This window comes from Ambystoma mexicanum, chromosome 4p (assembly GCF_040938575.1).
Source record: "Ambystoma mexicanum isolate Mex_15411 chromosome 4p, UKY_AmexF1_1, whole genome shotgun sequence".
Taxonomy (NCBI): Eukaryota; Metazoa; Chordata; class Amphibia; order Caudata; family Ambystomatidae; genus Ambystoma; species Ambystoma mexicanum.
In genome coordinates, this window is record NC_090927.1 from 600,217,379 (window position 1) to 600,239,241 (window position 21,863).

At 43.9% G+C, this 21,863-nt stretch overlaps 1 protein-coding gene across 1 annotated transcript in view; it reads right to left on the reverse strand.

Annotated features, from left to right (window-relative positions):
- The window catches only part of BMP5 (bone morphogenetic protein 5), a 736,485-nt gene that overhangs the window by 66,302 nt on the left and 648,320 nt on the right, over positions 1 to 21,863 (reverse strand). The window contains exon 4 of the mRNA XM_069606148.1: positions 16,652 to 16,843. Within this exon, the coding sequence (XP_069462249.1) occupies positions 16,652 to 16,843 (192 nt within the window). The remainder of the gene's footprint in view (positions 1 to 16,651; positions 16,844 to 21,863) is intronic.

The window sequence follows — 21,863 nt, forward strand, 5'->3', positions numbered from 1 at the left end:
GATTACTGTCTGAAAGAATTGGGCACCAGAATTCGAAGGGGTCAGCCATTCCTCAGTCTTTTCTCACGATTACATTGAAACCAGACACTGTTAGTTGCTATGTTTTCATGGAGAGTGTGTCAACTATACAGAAGCAAAGTGATGTTTCGCATTGGGAGAGAGCATAGATAAAGACCCCCCAAAACACTCCAGCTAATTTTGGTTGGTGTGGAGCATATGCACACTATATGAAAATCATTTGTAAAATGTTGTATGCATGGTTTTAACAGAGCATGTGATGATTGTGCATTTGCAATATGGAGAAGAGACATGGAGAGGAACAATCCATTTCTCCACACCAACCTCCCCGTGCCACAAATCCGTCAGTATCTCCTCCCACATCAGATGTTCAAGTGGCTCCAGTTGTTATGGCTTTCTAGGCCCAATGGATGTGTAAAGACTGGAGGGGGGGTGTCTGTACTTCTTCTCTCTATATGGTAGAGGAGAGGCACAGAGGACTCCAGCCAAGATTCTCTGTTATTGGTATTGTGGTCGAGCAATCAAGGCCTAGCTTCTCAAGAGGTGATGCAGGCTGGTTCTTAAGTACAGTGTAGTCCCCAAGCCCCCACAAAGGAATGTCCACACACTGTATTGGTTAAAACACAGTCTTTATATAATTAATATTCAAGGTTATGTACACCATCACAATAACTCACTTTGTGCTCAGAAAATCAACAATGGTAAATATAAACAGTTCTAAAGTGGTACCACAAATATTATCAGATCTCATAAAAGTGCTTCAACTATATTGTCAGAATGTCACACAGATCAAATAAAGAGGAAGCCAGCAGTAGAGAGAGGAAGGAAAGCAAGATGGTTGAACAATTGGCAGAATACTGGCCCCGTTACCTAGACACAGTTCTGTGTGGAGATCCCCCCACCTGGGCAACCTGTAAGATAAAGATATAGCGCAAGCCCAGTCCATATATTGTTCTATGGGTCTTATTTCCTTCTACAATAGTTCTACAGCCCCAATGTACCTGGAATTGTAGCGTTCATCGACAGGAAATTGACGGCCCTTCTTGAGTGCCCTCCCTTTAAGGCAGGAGTCACAGGTCGTCAAACGTCCGACGGAGAACAGGGTGAACTACGGCAGTGAAGTGGCAGCTTCATTCCTAGCGGTGCTCATCGATGACAGAGTGTTGGCGTCTGCAAGGAAGAGGCGTGCGGGGCACCTGGATGATGAGAGTTCTGGACCTCAAAAAGATGATGAAGAACTATGGCCCAGTAAGGGTGTTGAGGCGACGGCGTCTCTGTGGTCTTTAGGTGGCGGGAAACCCATCGGCGGATGCTACTCAGCGCGTCGATGGTCGGGGGTTCTCCAGCAGGATAAAGCGGGCGGCGATGCAGGCGAGAGCGTCCTTGGATCAAATGAAGTTCTTAGGCAAACGGGAGCATGGCGGCTCCAGTAGACAGTGATGGACAACAGTCTGGGCACTTCTCTTTGGGATTCCGCGGCAGTCCCCGTCTCCGGTCGGCAGCCTGTAGTAGGTCTGTCTACCAGGGAGCTTTGGCAAAGATCAGCTGGTGCACGATGGTCCCTCGTAGCTCGGGAAGAGGGTGCCTTACCAGGTCCTCTCTGGGTCAGTCCTTGGAGACACAGCAGCTTTCAGATTGTGAAGGAGAGCAACAGCAATTCTTCTCGTCCAGCAGGGCTTCAAGGTCAAGCTTCAGTTACTCCAGTTACTCGTCGTAGTGGACTTCAGTTTCTGAACACAAACTCTAGCAGTGAGAGGTTCCCAGATATAATAGTTGATCTCCCATTCATTCTGCTGGGTCACACTCAGGCAACCAATCGGTCAGAAGTGTATTCATGCAGGCATGCAGCCAATCAGGTGCATAGTGCATTCAGGCCATTCACTTCTCTCCAGACACTCACAACAAGTTATGTGTTTTGGGACAAGTGCCCAGCCATTCAACACTCCACACTGCATTCATACCAGTTTCGGGCAGGGCTGTCTCAGTCATTGTGCCAAACACCAGATACTAGACACCCACAACACAGAATGCGTATTCGTCACACAATCCATTCACCCAGGTCCCACCCACAGGGTGTACCCACAACATACAGTCACTGGGAAGGCTGCAGCCAGTCTGGCCTGGACTTCACAACAACACCATATAAGTGTTACCCTCACCTGGCTCCCACAGGGGCGTCGATCGGACCCGGACAGCTGCGGCCTCCACCAACGTGAAGCGTAGTGTAGAGATGACAGACTGGACTGGACCGCCTAATCTCGTCTGCTTGGCCTGTAGAAGTATTCTCCCTATGTTTTTAAATGATGAGCTCTCCATCCTGCATGGAATGCAGGGGCGCTTAGATACCAGTTACTTCACTGGTTCGAAGGCGTTGCAAGAGTTCCGGATGAATATTGACTCTGAGGTTCCTGGAGAGAACCCGTAAGTATAAAGTTCAAAGAGTTCAATATGTACGATGTTCACTCTTATACCATTCCCTTCTTGTGTTGCAGCTGGGTCCAAGAGAAGAATGTCTTGTGGCAGCTGATGGCGTTCAGGTAAGAGTCTGTATTACCCAACACTGTCCGGTAAGATGCGTGTATTTAACTTGTTGTTTTCTCTCTCTTTACAGGTGCGGCGTAAGAAGTTGCGGGTTCTTAAAGAACAATGCCTCTGGTGGTAACTCAGGTAAGTCTGTGGTGGTAAAAAGAGACTGTATTTGTTGGCTCTCTCAGCTCACCTTATGTTTCTTTTGTCCCCTAGATGCTGGAGTTCGGCGAAGAAAATGATGGAGGCAGCGCCGGATCGAAAAATGCTGTGAGGACTGGTGAGTATGGCGCGGCGCTGCAGCTGGCGATGCGACACGTGCAGAAATAATGTCGTTTTCAAGTTCGAAGACGTGATGGATCCGGAATCAGGTAAGGATTGACATAATGTCTGTGTTCTAACCTTTCCTTCTTCTTTCCTCTTTTGGTAGGAGCTCTGGATTCGAGAAGGGCGTGGCTGAAGACTGGATGCTGACTGCAGGCATGGTGAATGTTACGCTGCTGGATGCAGAATAACGCAAAGCATGTGCTGCTGTTCGGGTGTGGTTTAAATAGCCTACAAAGTAGTCCCAGGTTAGAAGTTCCCTCAGAACCACGCCCGAGTAAAAAATAGTCCCTGAAGCAAAGTAGTCCCATTCAGGCCTCACGTTGGCTTGACATCATTGCTGCATGGTCTGCATGAGGTAAGTAATGTACATGAGCCTGGCGCCTATGGTGCCAGGACTGATTTCCTCTATGAGCCTGGTGCCAATGGCGCCAAGACTGTACCCAGATGGCCCCTAGCCGGGGCTGCTGGGCTTTTAGTAAGCACTTGGATGCCTGCTCCCGGGACTGATGGGCTTGGTCCGGATGCCTGGGGGTAGGCATCATGACAGCACTCCCCCCCAAGGCCCCTCCTAAAGGTTTTCTTTCCCTCGGTCCTGGTTTGTCTGGGAAGTTCCGATGGAATTTTTTCACCAACCGAGGTGCATGAACGTGGTCACTAGGCTCCCATGACCTTTCCTGTGGTCCGTAACACTTCCAGTCGATTAAATAAAGTCTTGATTTAACCATTTTAGAGTCTAGGATATTTTTAACTTCAAATTCGTGTTGAACTGGTTTCAGGAGTGAAACATGAAAGACAGGATGGATCCGCATATTAGAGGGTAATTCCAATTTGACGGCCACAGGGTTGATAATGGCTTTAATAGTGTAAGGTCCCAAATATCTAGGATTAAAAGTCCGAGTACCTTTTAGAGGTATGTATTTTGTAGCCAGCCAAACTTGATCCCCAATGTGGTATTGTGGGGCATCACTTCTATGTTGATCAGCATTTTTCTTGTATTTCTCTTTCGCTTGTTTCAAATGTTCTGTTGCTTCCTTAAAGGCTTGTGTAATAGTAGAGTGCAGATGATTCACTGCGCGCATTTATAAGTGTTGAGGCGAATCGAGTTCTGATGTTCGAGGGTGATGTCCATATATGGTATAAAAGGGGCTTTGTCCGGTTCCAGAATGTACAGAGTTATTGTATGCGTATTCGGAAATCCATAAAATATCCTTCCAATTGCTTTCGGTTTGGTGTAGCATGCAACGTAGGTACTGTTCAAGAGTCTGGTTGGCTCTCTCCGTCTGACCATCGGTATGGGGATGGTGACTGGTTGATAACCTCACGTCGATTTGCGCTAATTGACAACATCTCTTCCAAAATTGAGAAATAAATTGGCTACCTCGGTCAGAGACCAATACAGAAGGAAATCCATGTATTCGAACAATGTTTTCGAGAAATTCCTTGGCCAAAATTGAAGCGGACACTAATCTCTTTAAAGGAATAAAGTGGGCCATCTTGGAAAAAAGATCCACAATAACTAGAATGGTGTTAAATCCGTTACATGAAGGTAGATCAGTAATAAAGTCTAAAAACAAAGTATGCCATGGTGTAGGCGGAATATCCAAAGGTTGTAAAAGACCAGCTGGTTTTTTCTTTTGACATTTGTTTTGGGTGCAGATACCACAAGATAGCACAAATGACTTTATGTATTTTCGCTAGGTGGGCCACCAGAATTGTCTTTTAATTTTAGCGTCAGTTTTTGCGATACCTGGGTGTCCTTCCATCAGAGCATCATGATAATTGGAATTAACTAGTTCTTATAGTTCCTTGTGTGGTAGAAATAGACGCCCTTGATAGTAAGGTAGGTCAGTGCTGACTGAATAATCTTTGCCTTTCTTTACCCATTCCTGCAGGGCTGCAGGATCGAAAAGTTGTTGGATTTTTAAATGAATATCTTCTAAAGTCTGTAGAGTAGTTATGCCAAGAATTCTTTGTTCTGAAATTATAGGCACCGGTTCCGCATTTGAATATGCTTCTCCCATCCCTATTCGGGATAAGGCATCTGCCTTGCCGTTTTTACAACTTGGTCGATAAGTGATCACGAAATCGAATTCGGCAAAGAATAATGCCCATCGAAATTGACGCGATGATTGGGCCTTGGCTGTTTTCAAATACTGCAAATTCCTGTGATCGGTGATTACAGTGATGGTATGCCTGGCACGAGAAGATAATGCCGCCAAGCCTTGAAGGCGGACTTGATGGCTAATAACTCCTTATCAGTAACCACATAGTTTGACTCGGGTGCTGAGAACTTTCTTGACCAGAATGCTACTGGATGAAGTTGACCGGTTTCAGGATCCTTCTGGGACAGGACAGCTCCCATGGCTAAACTGGATGCATCGGTTTCAACTATGTATGGAAGTTCAGGGCGTGGATGCTTTAAGACAGGTGCAGACATGAATTTTGATTTTATCTCTTGGAAGGCTCTTTCAGCATCTTCAGTCCACAAGAAATGTTTGTTTTTTCGCAAAAGTGCTGTGATGGGGTGTACAATATGTGAGAATTCAGGAATACATCTGCGATAGAAATTAGCAAATCCAAGCATGCTTTGTACCCCTTTAACTGAACTGGGTGATGGCCACTTGAGGATTGCGTCCACCTTTCGAGAGTCCATTCGAACTCCTTTTGGAGTCAGGATAAATCCAAGGAATTCAACTTCTGTAGAATGAAAAACACATTTCTCCAATTTTGCATATAACTTATGCTGGCGTAGTTTTTCAAGGACTGCACAAACGTGCTTCACATGGTCTGATTCTGAGGAGGAGTACACTAGAATATCGTCTATGTATACGACAACACAGACGTCAATGAGTTCACGAAGGACATCGTTCATAAAATACTGGAAGGCTGCTGGTGCATTGCACAACGCGAAGGGCATCACCTGGTATTCGAATAACCTATACTTGGTGCGAAAGGCAGTCTTCCATTCATCGCCTTTCTTTATACGTACCAGATGATATGCCCCTCGGAGATCTAACTTAGTGTAGATACAAGCATCCTTTACTTGGTCTAGTAATTCAGAGATCAGAGGCAATGGGTATCGGTTTTTTACTGTAATCTCATTTAATGCGCGGCAGTCTATGCACGTTCTAAGGTCACCTTCCTTTTAGGCACGAAGAATAGAGCTGAGGATGCAGGAGATTTGGATGGACGAATGAAGCCATTAGAAAGGTATTGGTCCAAGTATTGTCGTAGGTAAAGATTTTCGGGTTCCGTAAGGGCGTAGATCCTACTGCATGGAGGTTGTGCACCGGGTACTAGGTCGATTTGACAATCGTATGATCTGTGCGATGGTAAGGTATTCGCCTGTTCTTTTTGAAAAACATCCTGAAATTCTTGATATTCCTGAGGTAACTGAACAACTGAATTAGTGACGGTGGCCAGGCCTTTGTTCAAGGTTTTTTTCTGGGTAACAGGTGTGTGCACAATCCGGGAAGGTCACTCTCTTCTCTCGCCATTCAATACAAGGATTATGTGTTTCCAACCATGGCATTCCCAGAATTATTTGGAATTGCGGGGACTTGATTAAATCAAACACATTAGTTTCTTGATGCCCATCTTGACCCAACAGTGTCAACTCAGTAGTGGAATGAGTTACAGGCGCAGAGGCAATTTCAATTCCATCGACTGTGGTGATGACATCCGAAGCGGTCTTTTCGCAAAGGGGTAGATTCATCGTTGAGGCCAATTCGTGGTCCATGTAGTTTCCTACGGCCCCACTATCAATGTATGCCCTTACTGCGTGCATACGTGATGGCTGCCTTGGATCAATAAGGACCATTGGTATAATTAGGTGCGAGGTCTGAGTGTCCTTCTTTAAGTTCGGCAAGTGGACGTCTACGCTTGTCGGGCGTGGTCGTTTCCCGGATCAGACTCGATTTGGCTTTTGTCAGCAACTCCTGCTACTTTCTTGGGTGGTTTTATAGGGCAATCCCGTAGAAAATGTCCTGCGGTTCCACAGTACAGACACAATTGCATCTGGCGTCGCTTTTCTCTTTCCTTTTTAGTTAAGGGTCCTTTAACCCCCTGATCTGCATAGGTTCTGATGCATCTGTTCCTTTGGGGGTAACGTTGGGTTTAACCCATAACCGACTCTCGAACTTAGCTCGATCAGCCTTTGTATTCTGAAGTCGGTGGTCTAACTGGACCACTAAGTCTATATATTCTGCGCAATCCTGAGGTGGGTTCAAAACTTGAGCCAAAACATCTTTGAGTTCTCCCCGAAGTCTACAATGAAATAATGTAATTAGTTTCTCCTCAGGCCATCCGGTTTCCACCATCAACCTATTGAAGGTTGCGATATAGGTTAGCAGATCCTGATTACCTTGTTGTAGGGATAAAAGTTTGTTATCCAGGGCCTGTCCCTGTGAATGTCTGGCGAATAGTCTTTCCATGCTTCTTTGAAAACCCTGAAAATCCCGAAGAAGAGGGTCATCCTGGTTGACTAGTGGAATTGACCAATCAGCTGCACTGCCACTAAGATATTATAGTATAAAGGCTACTTTGGCTTGGTCATTTGGAAAAGCTCCAGGTCTGCATAAAAAGTGCAAGCAGCATTGATGCATAAACACTGCAAACCTTTTTGGGTCCCCAGCAAAGCGTTCGGGTGGAGCTAAAGGAATAGTCCCTGGTAGAATTACTTGCACAGGATTGCTCGATGAAACAGGAGCTGGGTTCCCCCCGAGTCCAGGTAGGGGTGTTTGCCCAGCTTCATTTTGCAGCAGTTGTCTAGCAAGATCATCAGTGTGTTCCTTTGACACAATCAGTTCTCTCATGAGGACATTAGTTTCTTGGCGCGCAGAGTGCACTTCCGCCCTAAATTCCCCTAGTAATTGGGCTAGTTGGTCGGTTTTGGAGGTTTCCACAACGCCCGGGTGGAGATTTGTAGATAGGCTACGCATGCTGTTACGCTCACCTGGCTCCCACAGGGGCGTTGATCGGATTCCGGACAGCTGCGGCCTCCTCCAACATGAAGCGTAGTGCAGAGATGACAGACTGGACTGGACCGCCTAATCTCATCTGCTTGACCTGTAGAAGTATTCTCCTTATGTTTTTAAATGATGAGCTCTCCATCCTGCGTGGAATGCAAGGGCGCGTAGATACCAGTTACTTGACTGGTTCGAAGGCATTGGAAGAGTTCCGGATGAATATTGACTCTGAGGTTCCTGGCGAGAACCCGTAAGTATAAAGTTCAAAGAGTTCAATATGTCCGATGTTCACTCTTGTACCATTCCCTTCTTGTGTTGCAGCTGGGTCCAAGAGAAGATTGTCTTGTAGCAGCTGATGGCGTTCAGGTAAGAGTCTGTATTACCCAACACTGTCCGGTAAAATGCGTGCATTTAACTTGTTGTTTTCTCTCTCTTTACAGGTGCGGCGTAAGAAGTTGCGGGTTGTTAAAGAATAATGCCTATGGTGGTAAATCAGGTAAGTCTATGGTGGTAAAAAGAGACTGTATTTGTTGGCTCTCTCGGCTCACCTTATGTTTCTTTTGTCCCGTAGATGCTGGAGTTCGGCGAAGAAAATGATGGAGGCAGCGCCAGATCGAAAAATGCTGTGAGGACTGGTGAGTATGGCACGGCGCTGCAGCTGGCGATGCGATGCATGCAGAAATAATGTTCTTTTCAAGTTCGAAGACGTGACGAATCCGGAATCAGGTAAGGATTGAAATAATGTCTGTGTTCTAATCTTTCCTTCTTCTTTCCTCTTTTGCTAGGAGCTCTGGATTCGAGACGGGCGTGGCTGAAGACTGGATGCTGACTGCAGGCACAGTGAGCGTTACGCTGCTGGATGCAGAATAACGCAAAGCATGTGCTGCTGTTCGGGCGTGGTTTAAATAGCCTACAAAGTAGTCCCAGGTAAGAAGTTCCCTCAGAACCACGCTCGAATAAAAAATAGTCCCTGAAGCAAAGTAGTCGCATTCATGCCTCACGTTGGCTTGACATCATTGCAGCATGGTCTGCATGAGGCAAGTGATGTACATGAGCCTGGCGCCTATGGCGCCAGGACTGATTTCCTCTATGAGCCTGGCGCCAATTGCGCCAGGACTGTACCCAGACGGCCCCTAGCCGGGGCTGCTGGGCTTTTAGTAAGCACTTGGATGCCTGCTCCCGGGGCTGATGGGCTTGGTCCGGATGCCCGGGGGTAGGCATCATGACAATAAGGAACTTCCACCCAACAGCCGGTCAGGGGGAAGGGACAGAGTCAGGGCTTTCCCAGGACTTTGGGAAAACAAGGTAACAGGCAATAGAAAGCAAGAGGCCCCAGGGGCCATCTTGTTTCCTATCAGGAAACAACTGATTCCAATGGCAGGGCCTGTGTATCCCAAAATGGAGGATACTCAGAGCACCTGTCAAATTCAGCATCAAGCTGCCACCAGCCCATACCCTGTTCTGTGGGCCACCCACAGGTGCCCAGAAACGTACACAAGGGGCACAGGGTTGTACCCCCACCCATGGGTGCCATAAGGGTATCCCATGGGTCTGTTCACCAAACCAAAAGAGAGAGCTGCATCGCCAGGAGTCCCACATGAATTCCTGCATGGAAAACACGACAGAACACACGATAAAAAGCAGTAAAGGACAAGGATACGGAGGCCCTGTCCCTCCGATGCATTTCCAGCATCACAGGATGGAGAAATAAAACAGCAGGAAACAGTACTCAAACCTCTGCTTGTCAATAACTAAATGAACAATGGGGCTCATTACGAATCAGGCATTAAGGGGTTAACAGTGCCGTAAACGGCGCCGACCCTTAACGCCTGATTCCGAGGTCCCTTTGCGCCATGGGGAGTTTAACGCCTGCTTTTTGCAGGCGTTAAAATCCATGGCGCTAAGGGACCATGGTGCTAATTACGCCACCGTAATTTACGGTGGCATAATTAGCGCCTTCCCCACTACCATTATGCCCTATGGGGCAAAAATGGGAATGAGGAAGGGTAAAATGGGAAATGGGGATTTACCGCCCCACTCACCTTGGAATGGGGCAGTAAATCCGCCATCCACCATGGTGTAAACGTAGTTTACACCATGGTGGTAAGGGTACGACCCCGGCGGTAACTTACCGCCTGGGTCATAATGAGGCCCAATGTCTCTATGAGTGCTAGAGCAAGTTTTGAATACAGACTGGTAAATACAAAATAAAAACATGCGTTAAGTGTTCTTGAAGTTGGCTGGTGAATGTGCAAACAACAATCCATTACCGTAAAAGTACATCAGCAACAGATGTTAAGGGGTCAATACAGAGAGAGGCAATGGCAATGTTAACATGGGGAAAAAAAAGCTCCAGTGTGGTTACATTTTCATAATAGAGGAAGGAAAGATGCCATCCAAATAAGATTGTATTTTGGTGGCATGACAATAGAAGTGAGCTCATGTTGGGTGAGTAGTTTGAAAGTGAGAAAGATGGGAAATCGCTTCCAGCTATAGGAAAGGTGATAGAAGTTATCCTCAAGAGGTCATCATTATCGCCAGCAGTATGGATTACAGTAACACAACATTGGATATTATTGGTTGATTTCCTCCAACCGTGTCAAATAAGGAGAAGAGGAATCATGTTAAACCAATGTTAGACTGCCTTCAAATTTATCTATTTTTATGATTAGATCTTCTTATGGTATTTCAGTAACATTTGATTTCACTGCAGTGTTTGTGAGTGGATGGTGCTGTTATAAGATGAGTGTTTAGTGATCATCACCTGCGGTGTACCACAAGGATGAAGCCTCTCCCCACGTCTCTTCAATAAATACATGGCCCCTGTAATGAAGCTCATTCAAATGTATGGATTGACACCCTACAACTACACTGACGACAACCAGATCATTTTCAAGATGACTACCAAAAATGACTGTGACAATTCCCTCAATAAATGCCTCACTGATATAAACACCAGGATGACAAACAACAACCTTAAACTAAACCCAACCAAAACAGAAATAATGATAACACCACAACATGACAATCCAACGCAAACATCCCTCTCCTAGGCCCCAAGTATGGGAACTCAACCTGAATCGTCAACACTTATAAAAAGCCTGCAAATACTCAGGGACAATGGTCTCACCCCGGAACCACAGGTCAATGCAATAGCAAAACAATGTTTCTATCATCAATGACTAATAAGAGGGATCTTCCCTTACCTCAACTTCCCACACTGAACCCTTATCATTTCCTTGTTATGATCAACAATAGACTATGCAAATAATCTCTACCTTGGAATACCCCAACAACGCACCCAAAAATTACAACACATCCAAAACACTCAGTGACTAGACTACTCCAGAGACAAAATAGAAGAGATCACATCACCCCAACCCTGAGAAGTATATATTGGATACCGGTCAAAACACAAATCAATTTCAAAGCCCTCTGATTTTCCCACAGAGCATTACTCAGACAAGGAGTCATATTCCTCCTGGCAAAAGTCAACAAGTTACCAACCCAGGAGAAGCATAAGATATAGCATCAACCCCCAAATAGGAACAAAGCACTATGAGAAAAACTAATTAGGAGGAACTGCTTCTCCATTCTCATAGCCAAACTATGGAATTCAATGCCGTAGGAAATTGGGATGATGGAAGACCACCTAATCTTTCAGAAAAAGCTACAGACATGGTTATGCAATGGACCAACAACTACACAATGAGAATCCACACGAGAACAATCTTCATCCATATATAAAGCCCCAAAACACATCCAAAAATACTTTGAATAACGATCACCTGAATACAGAAACAGGGAGAAGCCTGACTACCAAACTATCCTCTCCTCTCCAGCCGATATCTCTTTAGAAACAAACACAGGTTTGTTTAATGTATCAGGAAGACTCAGGCAACTTAAAATCCCTCTCCTCCTCTACCAATGTTTTCAAGAAACAAGCACACAAGCTTTATCGAATGGATCAAGAAGACCTATGTAGCCTAAAAGTCCCTAGCCCATATGAAACAAGCACACAAGCCTTATCTAATGGATCAAGAAGACCTGGGTAGCCTAAAAAAAACCCTAGCCCATAGCCGAGCTACTCTAGATAATTCCCCGTTCCAAAGACAGTTTAGGATCACCACTCTCATCACACTCCCCTGAAAAGGTAAGCAGCCTATAAAAAGAATACATAATAACATAGTCCCACAACATCCAGAGGCTACCCATAACCTACTAACCGTTTTCCTGTTCCCAGCCTCACTTCCCTCACCACACACTAACCTACCCAGACATCCCCAAGTGGCTAGCAACCCCTCCTCGCTAACACACTCAAACCGCACCTAACTCTTAAACTAATCACAAAGCCCAATAGACCCCAACACCCAAAATCACAAACACTGTACACCACCCATCCGGAAACAATAAGACTCCAGTGTACAAAACAAAGCACACCCAGAAAGCACAGATGCACAGATATAAGATACTCCTGATTCGACACACAAGCTCACCACCACACCTGTTTTATCCCTCTGCTCCTCCCTTACAGACCCACCCCACTTTATCTCACTGAGCCACAAGAGAACCTAGAGACCATGGAAATGGCAGCATTGAACGGCATAAATCAATTTAACATGACATCTCTTCTAGAGTAAGGGGTATATGTCATTTTTTTTCAAAGTGACAAATGTTTACTTTGTATTTTTACATTGAACTGATTTATATGACAAAGGGTTGATGTTTTTTTATTTAAATGTAAAAAATAGTTTTATTTTAAAGCCAGTAGGCGGGTTTCAGCAGCTTGCCACATGGTTTAAATAGAATATGTGGAGCTATGAGTGTCTTGAGCAGGCTGTAAATCTGGACGTTTTCTAATTTGTTAGGCGCATGTTTCATTTGTGATCTAGCTAAAGGTTTATTAGGAACAAAAAGTCCTTGGACTATGTTAGTAATCCAGATACATGGGAGATCGAAATCCCAAGACAGGCATTTCTTTAAATGGGATACGGTGCCATTGAAAGTTAATGTGGAGGAAGGTGATGGGAGTTGAAGATCTGAAGGTGAAATAGACTACATGTTTTGAAAGTGGGGGTATAGAAAGATGAGTGTGAGTTGATAGACCCGATTCCTTGTGGATGATGGAAGGTCCTTGGCCAGATTCATGGGTCTGTGATAAAGAAGGAATCATAGTCATGTAGAGGAGCAGCTGCATGCCTCTGCAGGAAACCCTGCCCCCTACCTCCCATGTGTTGGAGTTCTGAGATTGTGCCATGTTTGACACCTGCAGTTGTGCCAATACCACAGCATGTGTTCGAGAAAAGATACCCATTGAGACTATCGTACCGAATGTATCCCGGAAGGGATGACAACTTAAGGGAGGAACTCCCTGAGGAATATGAGAAGGAGCAGCGAAAATAGCCAGTGATGTCACAAAAGAGTATGTTAAGTGTCCCGGGATACTAGATGAAGAAGAGGTATAGATCCTGAAGAGACTAATGACAAAGTAAATAATCAAGTGAAAAGGAGATTACATGTGTATGAAGTGCTGCGGAAAATCAACCGTTCAATAATTGTACAGATGCTGAAACACAAGGTAGTCATCATGAAAGCTGTTTATATGTAGTGAATAGGACGCAGGCGAAGCCACCATTGTAAAGAAGCTGGACATTGGTATCATGAATTTAGTAAGCCAAGACCCATGAAGCGGGAATGAAAAATGGTGTTGCAGCAAGAATATGCTGAATTGTGGAGTTGAATGGCGAGGTTTTCTGGCCTGGAGTCAAGACTGAAGCAGCCAAGGTCAGCTATCTATTCTGGAAAGGAGTGAACGTGCGAAGAATGAATCATCCCTTGTTAAGGTGCAAAGAAAGAACACCAAGAGTGTCAAGTTTAATTTATTTAAAGCATTTTAAACCTGCAGAATGCACCAAATCGTGGTCTCCTGTCACGTGAGCCAAGGATGAAAATAGAGTTTGAACTTTGAGTCCCAGAACACGATAGAGAGTGCTCTCACTCCCATGTATTCTAAAGACAAGATACTTTTGCAAGGCCAAGTTCAAGGACAATCTTCATGACAGAAGGCATGGGTGATGAGAGATGCTGGGCTGATTGGGTGGGGAGGTAGAGTCAGGCCCATCTCCTTGCACCTGGGTCTGGGCTTACGTGCTGCTAAGTGAACCGAATGTTCCAGACCTGGCACAAGCGTGCCAAATAATTGTACTGGTCCGTATAACGAAGGACCTTATAGTTTTAAAACTAATAAGAAACTGTCTATCTAATGTTTCTGAAGATTAAATGTTTTAGGGATAGGCATATGTTGTCCACCTGACAGTGGGCAGCCATTCACAATCCTAGTTCCTACAGAAAATATACTTAGATGATCCCCTTAAGCCAATCCCGACTCCTAGTAGGTTTTTCATTATTACCACATAGTATGACATCACCTCTGACGTATTTTTGATATAAAAGCTATGATTTGTGTGAAGATCGCTGAGAGAACTCCCTGTTTTAGATCATTGTTAATAAAACAGTACTTTGCCATCTTCCTGAGTTGGTTCGGTTATTTGGATTTGGAGTTATTCTGTGTGATCCCATCCATTACATGTGCACGTTCCTAAAGGACCCTAAGCTCAAGTACAAACACATTCATGAAAGATGTGGGTGGATGTGGGTGGATGTACAAGCAAGCTATCCGTCCGAATGAACAATAAGTCAAATATGTTGCTTTAAGGATGCCTGTACGCATGCTCCATGTGTGTATGCACAGCAAGCACTGATAAGCAAGGTAGTGCTTTTGGTACTGTGCATGATGCAGCGGTGCAACGTCCTTTCATCGCGGGATGTTTTTTCGCGTGGTTTTTTGCCATTCATTTTCTTTTCAGAAAAACCCATCAAAATTTTTAGGGGTGGTTAGTAAATTATATATATATGGGGTGTGGGTATTTGGGAATAAATACAAATTAAAGAAAATGGTGGGGTTAGGGAGGAATCCCCCCAAAATAATAATAAAAAAATGTGATGGGTTTTTTTCATTACGAAAATCACAGTAAAAAACCCCGCAAAATAACATCCCTGGATGAAATGACATGGAACAGATGCAGCATGGGGGAGTGGTGTGAATGGGACTGCAATGGAGTTGCAGCTGCCCTTTCATTGTGCATGAATGTGTGGACATGGAGTGATAAAAGACACTGGAGAGTTTGTGAGATGAGGCACGTCATAGAATGAAGGCTTGTGTAGCAGAACCATTTACACGGTTTAACTCTCTCGGTAAGTCACGATTGTTGTGTGACACCGCGTTTTTCTTGATAGTTTTTAATATAATAACTTCCCTGCTGTGACTCATGAATCATCCTGTTTTATTGTTGTGCAATATTGGGCATACCTAATGGTCACGTGTCTCCAGGAATGGAGAAGAGCAGCAGGGCCTAGTCTGATCAGACGCATTATGTACTTGAGGGTGCGGTCTCGTTGTCAAGGAGAAAAGGGCCTTACCGTTTTCACTGAACAGCACTCGGGTGCCAATGGAACAAGCAGCGTCCATGGCAGCATGTGAGCAGCCTGTCAGCTCACTGACACATGGGATGGAGCATGGGTGCTCTAGGCCGATAGTGGTCAGCAGTTCTCTGGCTGGTGGGAAGGCTGCTACCATTAGGACAACGATATCAACAATTCTCGCAAACGGTGATGAAGTGAATGATGTCTTCATTGCAGGCTGAAGGGAGGCCAAACCAAAGCTAAAGGCCCTAATTGCAACTTAGGAAGTTTGTAGTAGGAGTAATAGAAGAGATGGGGACTTTCGAGGTTCACCTACTTGGGCTAGGATTTGGCTGTCTTGGGAATCACCATATATACTCTGGTCTGTGGATGGTATTAACCGTGTGGTAAGCGAACTTGTGGTGGATATGCACAGATCTAATGGGTATTCCTGTCAGTAGATTCAGGCCTGAAAAATAGCATAGGCCTATTTGATATTTGAATTGATTAGGTTTTATAGGCTAATTACACACTGTTCTTCATTGCTTAGCTATAATTATGAGTCTGCCAAATAAATGGAACTGGGGGGGGGGGCTAAAGAACTGAGCTGCACCTGCTGCTGCAGCAGTGAGCTCCCTAATTCTGCAGAATTTTCCATGGAGACTAACTAAATGCCCGTCTTTGGAACTTATCGGATTTAAATTAAACACAAACAAGTAGGATCTCCTTTTGTGAGCAGAGGGAGGATACCTTTCTTGTGAGAGCAGTATGGGGCCCTTTGCTTCATGAAGAGACTGTTACCACTGTGTCCCATGACCGTAGGCATACTTATCATGGCAACACAAATATCTTTCTCCTCCCATTCCAACATGCTTTCTGAGGACCAGCGACCATGACATGCACAGCCAATGACAAAGTCGTATGACAACAGAGTGTTGCAAACTGTGGAAAATGGTTACATCCACAGCAACAATTTAATTCTATCATTGGCAACAGGTTATTACAGGTCCTGACAATATGTATAATTCAAAATAAAATCAACGGTTGGGTGTGCTTGTTCAGTGCATAGACCCTCTCTGTGAATTTCTAATTCAATCGCTTGCTAAGGGCGCTACCGTAGCACTAGCAATGGTTCTCAAACATGTCACCCCACATATGTTAGTATGTTCCACAGCACTACACTGTGTCTCCCACATTGCACTGTTTCTTGCTTTGGAAGGGCAAGTCATCACAGATCCTCTGATCTGTGGGTGCCTGTGGGAATTGTCTTTTACTGTATGTGGCACCTGGTGTCAGATGTGTACCTAAACAGAGACACGAAGCATGGGAGTAAGGCTGTAGATGTCTCTTACCTCCGATACTGGGCATCCTGGATTCCTGATTTGTGGATTTATTGCGATTGTGGTTTTTCCTTTTGTTGTTGGCTGCCCTGACGGAGCGCAGCAGAACCTCACTTGCCTTGAAGAAGGCCACCATGAATGGCTGCTTAGACTGAGGCCCGTGTCTCCCAATCAGACCAGCTGACTTTACATTGATGCTGCGACCTAGAAGCCAACAAGTACATAGACAATGTATTAGATTTCTAGGCAATTGCAAAGCCAAACTGTCACACCTACAGCAATTCTGCATTCATCCAAAATACATTCTCTGGATACTAAATGTACAAGTAGGTGGGTGTTACCAGCAAAGAAATAGCAGCTGTGCTAGCATTATGATACAACCATATAGTTCTTCTGTTGAATTTAAACACAGGGGGTTGAACAACATTGACTTTGCTCTATAGAGCCACAATATACATTTACCATTATGGATGATATATTTTACACGTATATTTTTAGGCTTCTGATTGGATAAAATTATTCATTTGGCTGGAGCGACGTGAAATGTGAATTAATCGTGTTAAATTACGAATAATGGCTCCATTGCTAAGCGTTTTAGCGGTTTTAAAGTTTACCATTACAACGTCCCTTCATCTAAAGTTATTTCAGCAAATAGCTCTCTCTCTCTCTCTCTCTCTTCCTTTCTCTCTTTCTCTCTCTCTCTCTCGCCCCTCTCTCTCTTTCTCTCTTCACAAAGCAGGTCCTCCAAACATAGATGACATCCACAGTCCATGATCCATGTGCTGTGGGTTCTTGTTTGCAATGTATTCTGTGTGTAGGTCATTGTCATTTTCGGTAACTTGAAAGAACAACTTGAAAGATTTACTTTTGAAAAAAAAAGTTCAAAAGACAAAAGTTTGTGACCAAAAAAAAGAAAGTAGAAGCAAGAGACTAGGTGCAATACCCAGTCATACAGCCGCTCTCTGAATCCCAATCCGGGTTTTAATTAGTTACAATGTTGGTAAACACTTAATGTAGAGATAAAAAATGATTAGAAAAAACTCAAAACTAGTGTTGTTTTTCAGTGATGATTTTATCTATCCAATCAAGGTTCATATGCAAAAAAATAATGCGTAGTCACTAATCATTTTTAGTGAGGAAGAGTTCTGCCACAAGTCACTCTTTCAACAGACTCAAACTGTGCCAATGCATTGACTGCTCTATCCACTATCTTCTTTGTTACATTACCCAGATTTTTGGCATCGAGTATTTCTTCACTTTTTATGATTTTCATTAACTTCAATTTTATTTTCTAAATAGGTTTATTTTACTAGTTATGAGCCCATTAGGCTCCAAAAATAGTTTAATCCTTCTTATTCAAGCCTACTGGCTTGATTGCAGCCTTGACACTTTCATTGTGCCCTCTAGCGAGGAGCCGCGATCACGTGTCATATTTAGCTAGGTTTCCAAGCAACACTCCGATGCAGCACGGTCAGTCTGCTACCGGCAGACGTAGAGAGAACAGCTCAGCTATACTCTCTGTGAGGGTAAGCTTATTCTATACACTTTACCACGAACGTTGCGAATCTCGTGGGATTCTAAACAATATGTGTCTATGTTTACAGAGACTGCTCTACATTGGATTCGGGGAGCGGTTCGTTTTTCTGACGATTTCAGCCCCTTTGTTGAGTTGCCACATTACATTTACTTTATTCAGGTAATTGACAACATTCCGTTTTATATGGCCATACTTTATGAAGGCATGACTTTTCACTGATTGATTGCTTTTATTATTTTTTCAATTTCCGGTCCACCTTCTACTTCTACATACATTATTGCTGGGTATGTGATTTATTTTATTTTCATATGCTATTTAACTGGATGCTTATTCCATTTCGACATATTTTCACGCATGTTTCACATAATTATCATATCCTTGGGCTTGTATTTGTTTTATAATATTTACGGGACTGCTACTTTCAAATATATGTGTTATGATTATGTTGTTCAGACTTGCCCTGATGAAGGAATTTGTATTCCGAAATGCATTGGCACAATTTGAGTCTGTTGAAAGAGTGACTTGTCGCAGAACTCTTCCTCACTAAAAATTATTGACTACACATTATTTTTTTGCATATGAACCTTGATTGGATAGATAAAATCATCACTGAAAAACAACACTACTTTTGAGTTTTTTCTAATTATTTTTTATCTCTACATTAAGTGTTTACCAACATTGTAACTAATTAAAACCCGGATTGGGATTCAGAGAGCGGCTGTATGACTGGGTATTGCACCTAGTCTCTTGCTTCTACTGTTATTTTTTGACTTGGGTGTCTCCAAGTCTTTTACAGCCGGCTCCTGCACATAGTAAACTACCCTGTTATTGAGAACTATACATCAGAGACTTCATTTACCAAGTATTAAGGACATTAAGGAGATTAATGTTCCAGTGGTGCCCACTCACTTTTGCTTCCTACCAAAAAAAAGAAAAACATTTCTATTTAAACAAACAAATTGAGACATAATATTCAATAATTGTGAGGAAGGTGTTGTGATTACAATGGTAAACCAAGTGTATCAACTCATTTTAATATTAAGCAATTATTTGTTAAGGGCAGAAGGACACATTGTTTCGACAAACGGATTTGGAAGGGCATATAGAGAAAATGGGGCATAAAAGTGAACACGCGCCAATTACAATGATAACATGAATCCATGAGTAGAGGGTGGGGAACATGAATTATCGGACAGAAGAGGGGGTGTCGGGCGATGAGTTGAAGGAAAGACTACTGTGAACAGAACATAAACAAATGACATGCATCAGAAAAATTCATATTTTCAAACATATATTTACAACTTAGTGGGATGGCAATGCAAAGTCTAAAAAAACGCATATTATCAAATATATAAGATTACAATTTCATACTTTGATGTCTCAGACTGTAACCTTTCAAACTAAATGCCTATAATTATGCGTTCAGCATGCAGTACAGTGGCAAGTCGGCACAGCCTGTGCTCTGGGGATAGTCTCAACAGAACCAGTGATCATGATCCGCCTTCCAACCCCATCTCAAGGGTTCATCCTGAAGAACAAAACACCACAAATGCACTGACAGGTGAACCGGAAGTATAGCTTGAGGATTGTGCCCATTTAAGAGAACTCTCAGGCCAAAGTCAGAATTAATTGTGTTGGTCCAAAAGGTATCGATCACAATCGAAAATAACTGCTTGTAAAGAACATATATCTTAGATTTCCCAGTTCTTTAAGCATTCCTACTGGCGCCCTTTACCTGGTAAGTGATGTGATTTCATCAATGATGTCACTACACTAACAATGTCATTGTATTTTTTTATTGACACAATACACTCCATGTACATGACTACAAATAATGTATACCCTTTTTTAGGGGGTGGTCAGTGGGCTCATTCTGCGTTGATGCTTCTATCTCGAGAATATGAAACACTGTATTACAGAGACTCTCCATCCAAGAACCTACATCGCAGAATGCCAACTAAAAGGAAAGAGAAGTGAGTAAATGCTTCAGTTGTGAGCGCCATTTGTCATACTTGCATGGCAAGCAGTGCTCACAATTACAATTAGACCCTGTCCGACATGCTCGCATGTTGGGCACAGTGTAATTTCAATTGTGAACACCTCTTACCATGCTGTCATGGTGAGCAGTGTTCACAATTACAATTAAACCCTGCCCGACATGCACGCATGGCGGGCACAGTTTAATTGTAATTGTACCCACCGCTTGATGCATAAAGCAGGCTTATTTCATAGGGATCGCCAGCATTTGCGCCAGCATGAAAATCCAGGAAGGAAGTGGAAACACAAGTTGTATTTTGCCCCTCCTCTGCGCCATACAAATGATTGAAAATGAGCTGTGGCGTGAATAGAATGACAGATGGTGAACAAGTGCAAGTGGATCTAAGGACGATCTACCTTCTTAGCCCTATTGCTTCCTTTCTTTTCTTAACTCTTAGATTAGGGGCATCTCTGGCCGAGGCATCCAAAAAGAAGGACAAGGCAGACCCAAAGAAAAGGGTAATTCTTTCAATATATGTTTCACCCGTCCCTCCCAACAGCGCATCCATACCATCGCCACTCATCGCTCACCCCACTGCTCACCAGCAACATCATGGACGATATTACGCAGCAAACTCAACCACGTCTCCATACACCGCATGAGCACTCCAGTATCCACGACTACATGAAAACGGATGCTTGCCAATGTACGCACAGCAATCAACCACACAGGAGACATTGCTGACCTCATCACCACACATGTCTTGGATGCCATCTTCAATACTGAGACCTGAATGCCATCCACCTGCACCCACATCTTAGACATCGTCACCCCCAGTGGCTGAATACATTCTACAACAGAACCATCCAAGCAAGATCATTGGATGCCTTGTCATTATTCACAAGTCACCATGGCCATGCACCCAACTGGATGTTGCCACCATTGGTTCTTTTGAAAACCTATCCTGCCACTTCCCACTCTCCCCAACTGACACAATCATGATTCAATTCATCTACAGACCACCCAATAACAATAGCTCCTCCATCAAAGACTTGACAGACTTGGTCACCACCATGCCTCTCACGTATCCCAACAACATCTTCCTTAATTACTTCAATATCCCTGGCAACCCAGTAATCAGGTCAATGAAGAATGATCTTCACTGTCTGCTCAACAAACTGAACTTCACACAGCACCTGAAAGTACCAACTCACAGGAAAGTTAATGTGCTTGACCACATCATCACTGCCATACCCACCTTCCATCATAGCTTTCCTATTCGTCTCAACTTGTTAGGCCATCTGGCAATCCACTTTGAGATTAGTGACATCACACCTCTCAAGCAAACCCAACAAGAACCCAGCAAACAAACCATCATATCCTTCAAGAACTTCCCAGTGGAGGTTCTCCTGGAAGACCTCAGCAAACTCAAACTCACATGGGATGATCTATCACTGATCGTCCAGAACTGCAACTCGCTTCTCCAAGAAATGAACACTACCCTCACAGACAGCATCAACATCCATATCCAAGTGAAATGGTGCAGCATCAAGCTAAAACCTTCTGCACCCTCGTACGCTCAAGAATTTAACTTCAACAAACAAACCATTAGAAAACAAGAAATGAATTGCCAAATATCCTGCAGTGCATCTGACCTTGCAATGCTCAAGGACCTCAGTGCTTCATACAAATGATTGATCAACACTGCT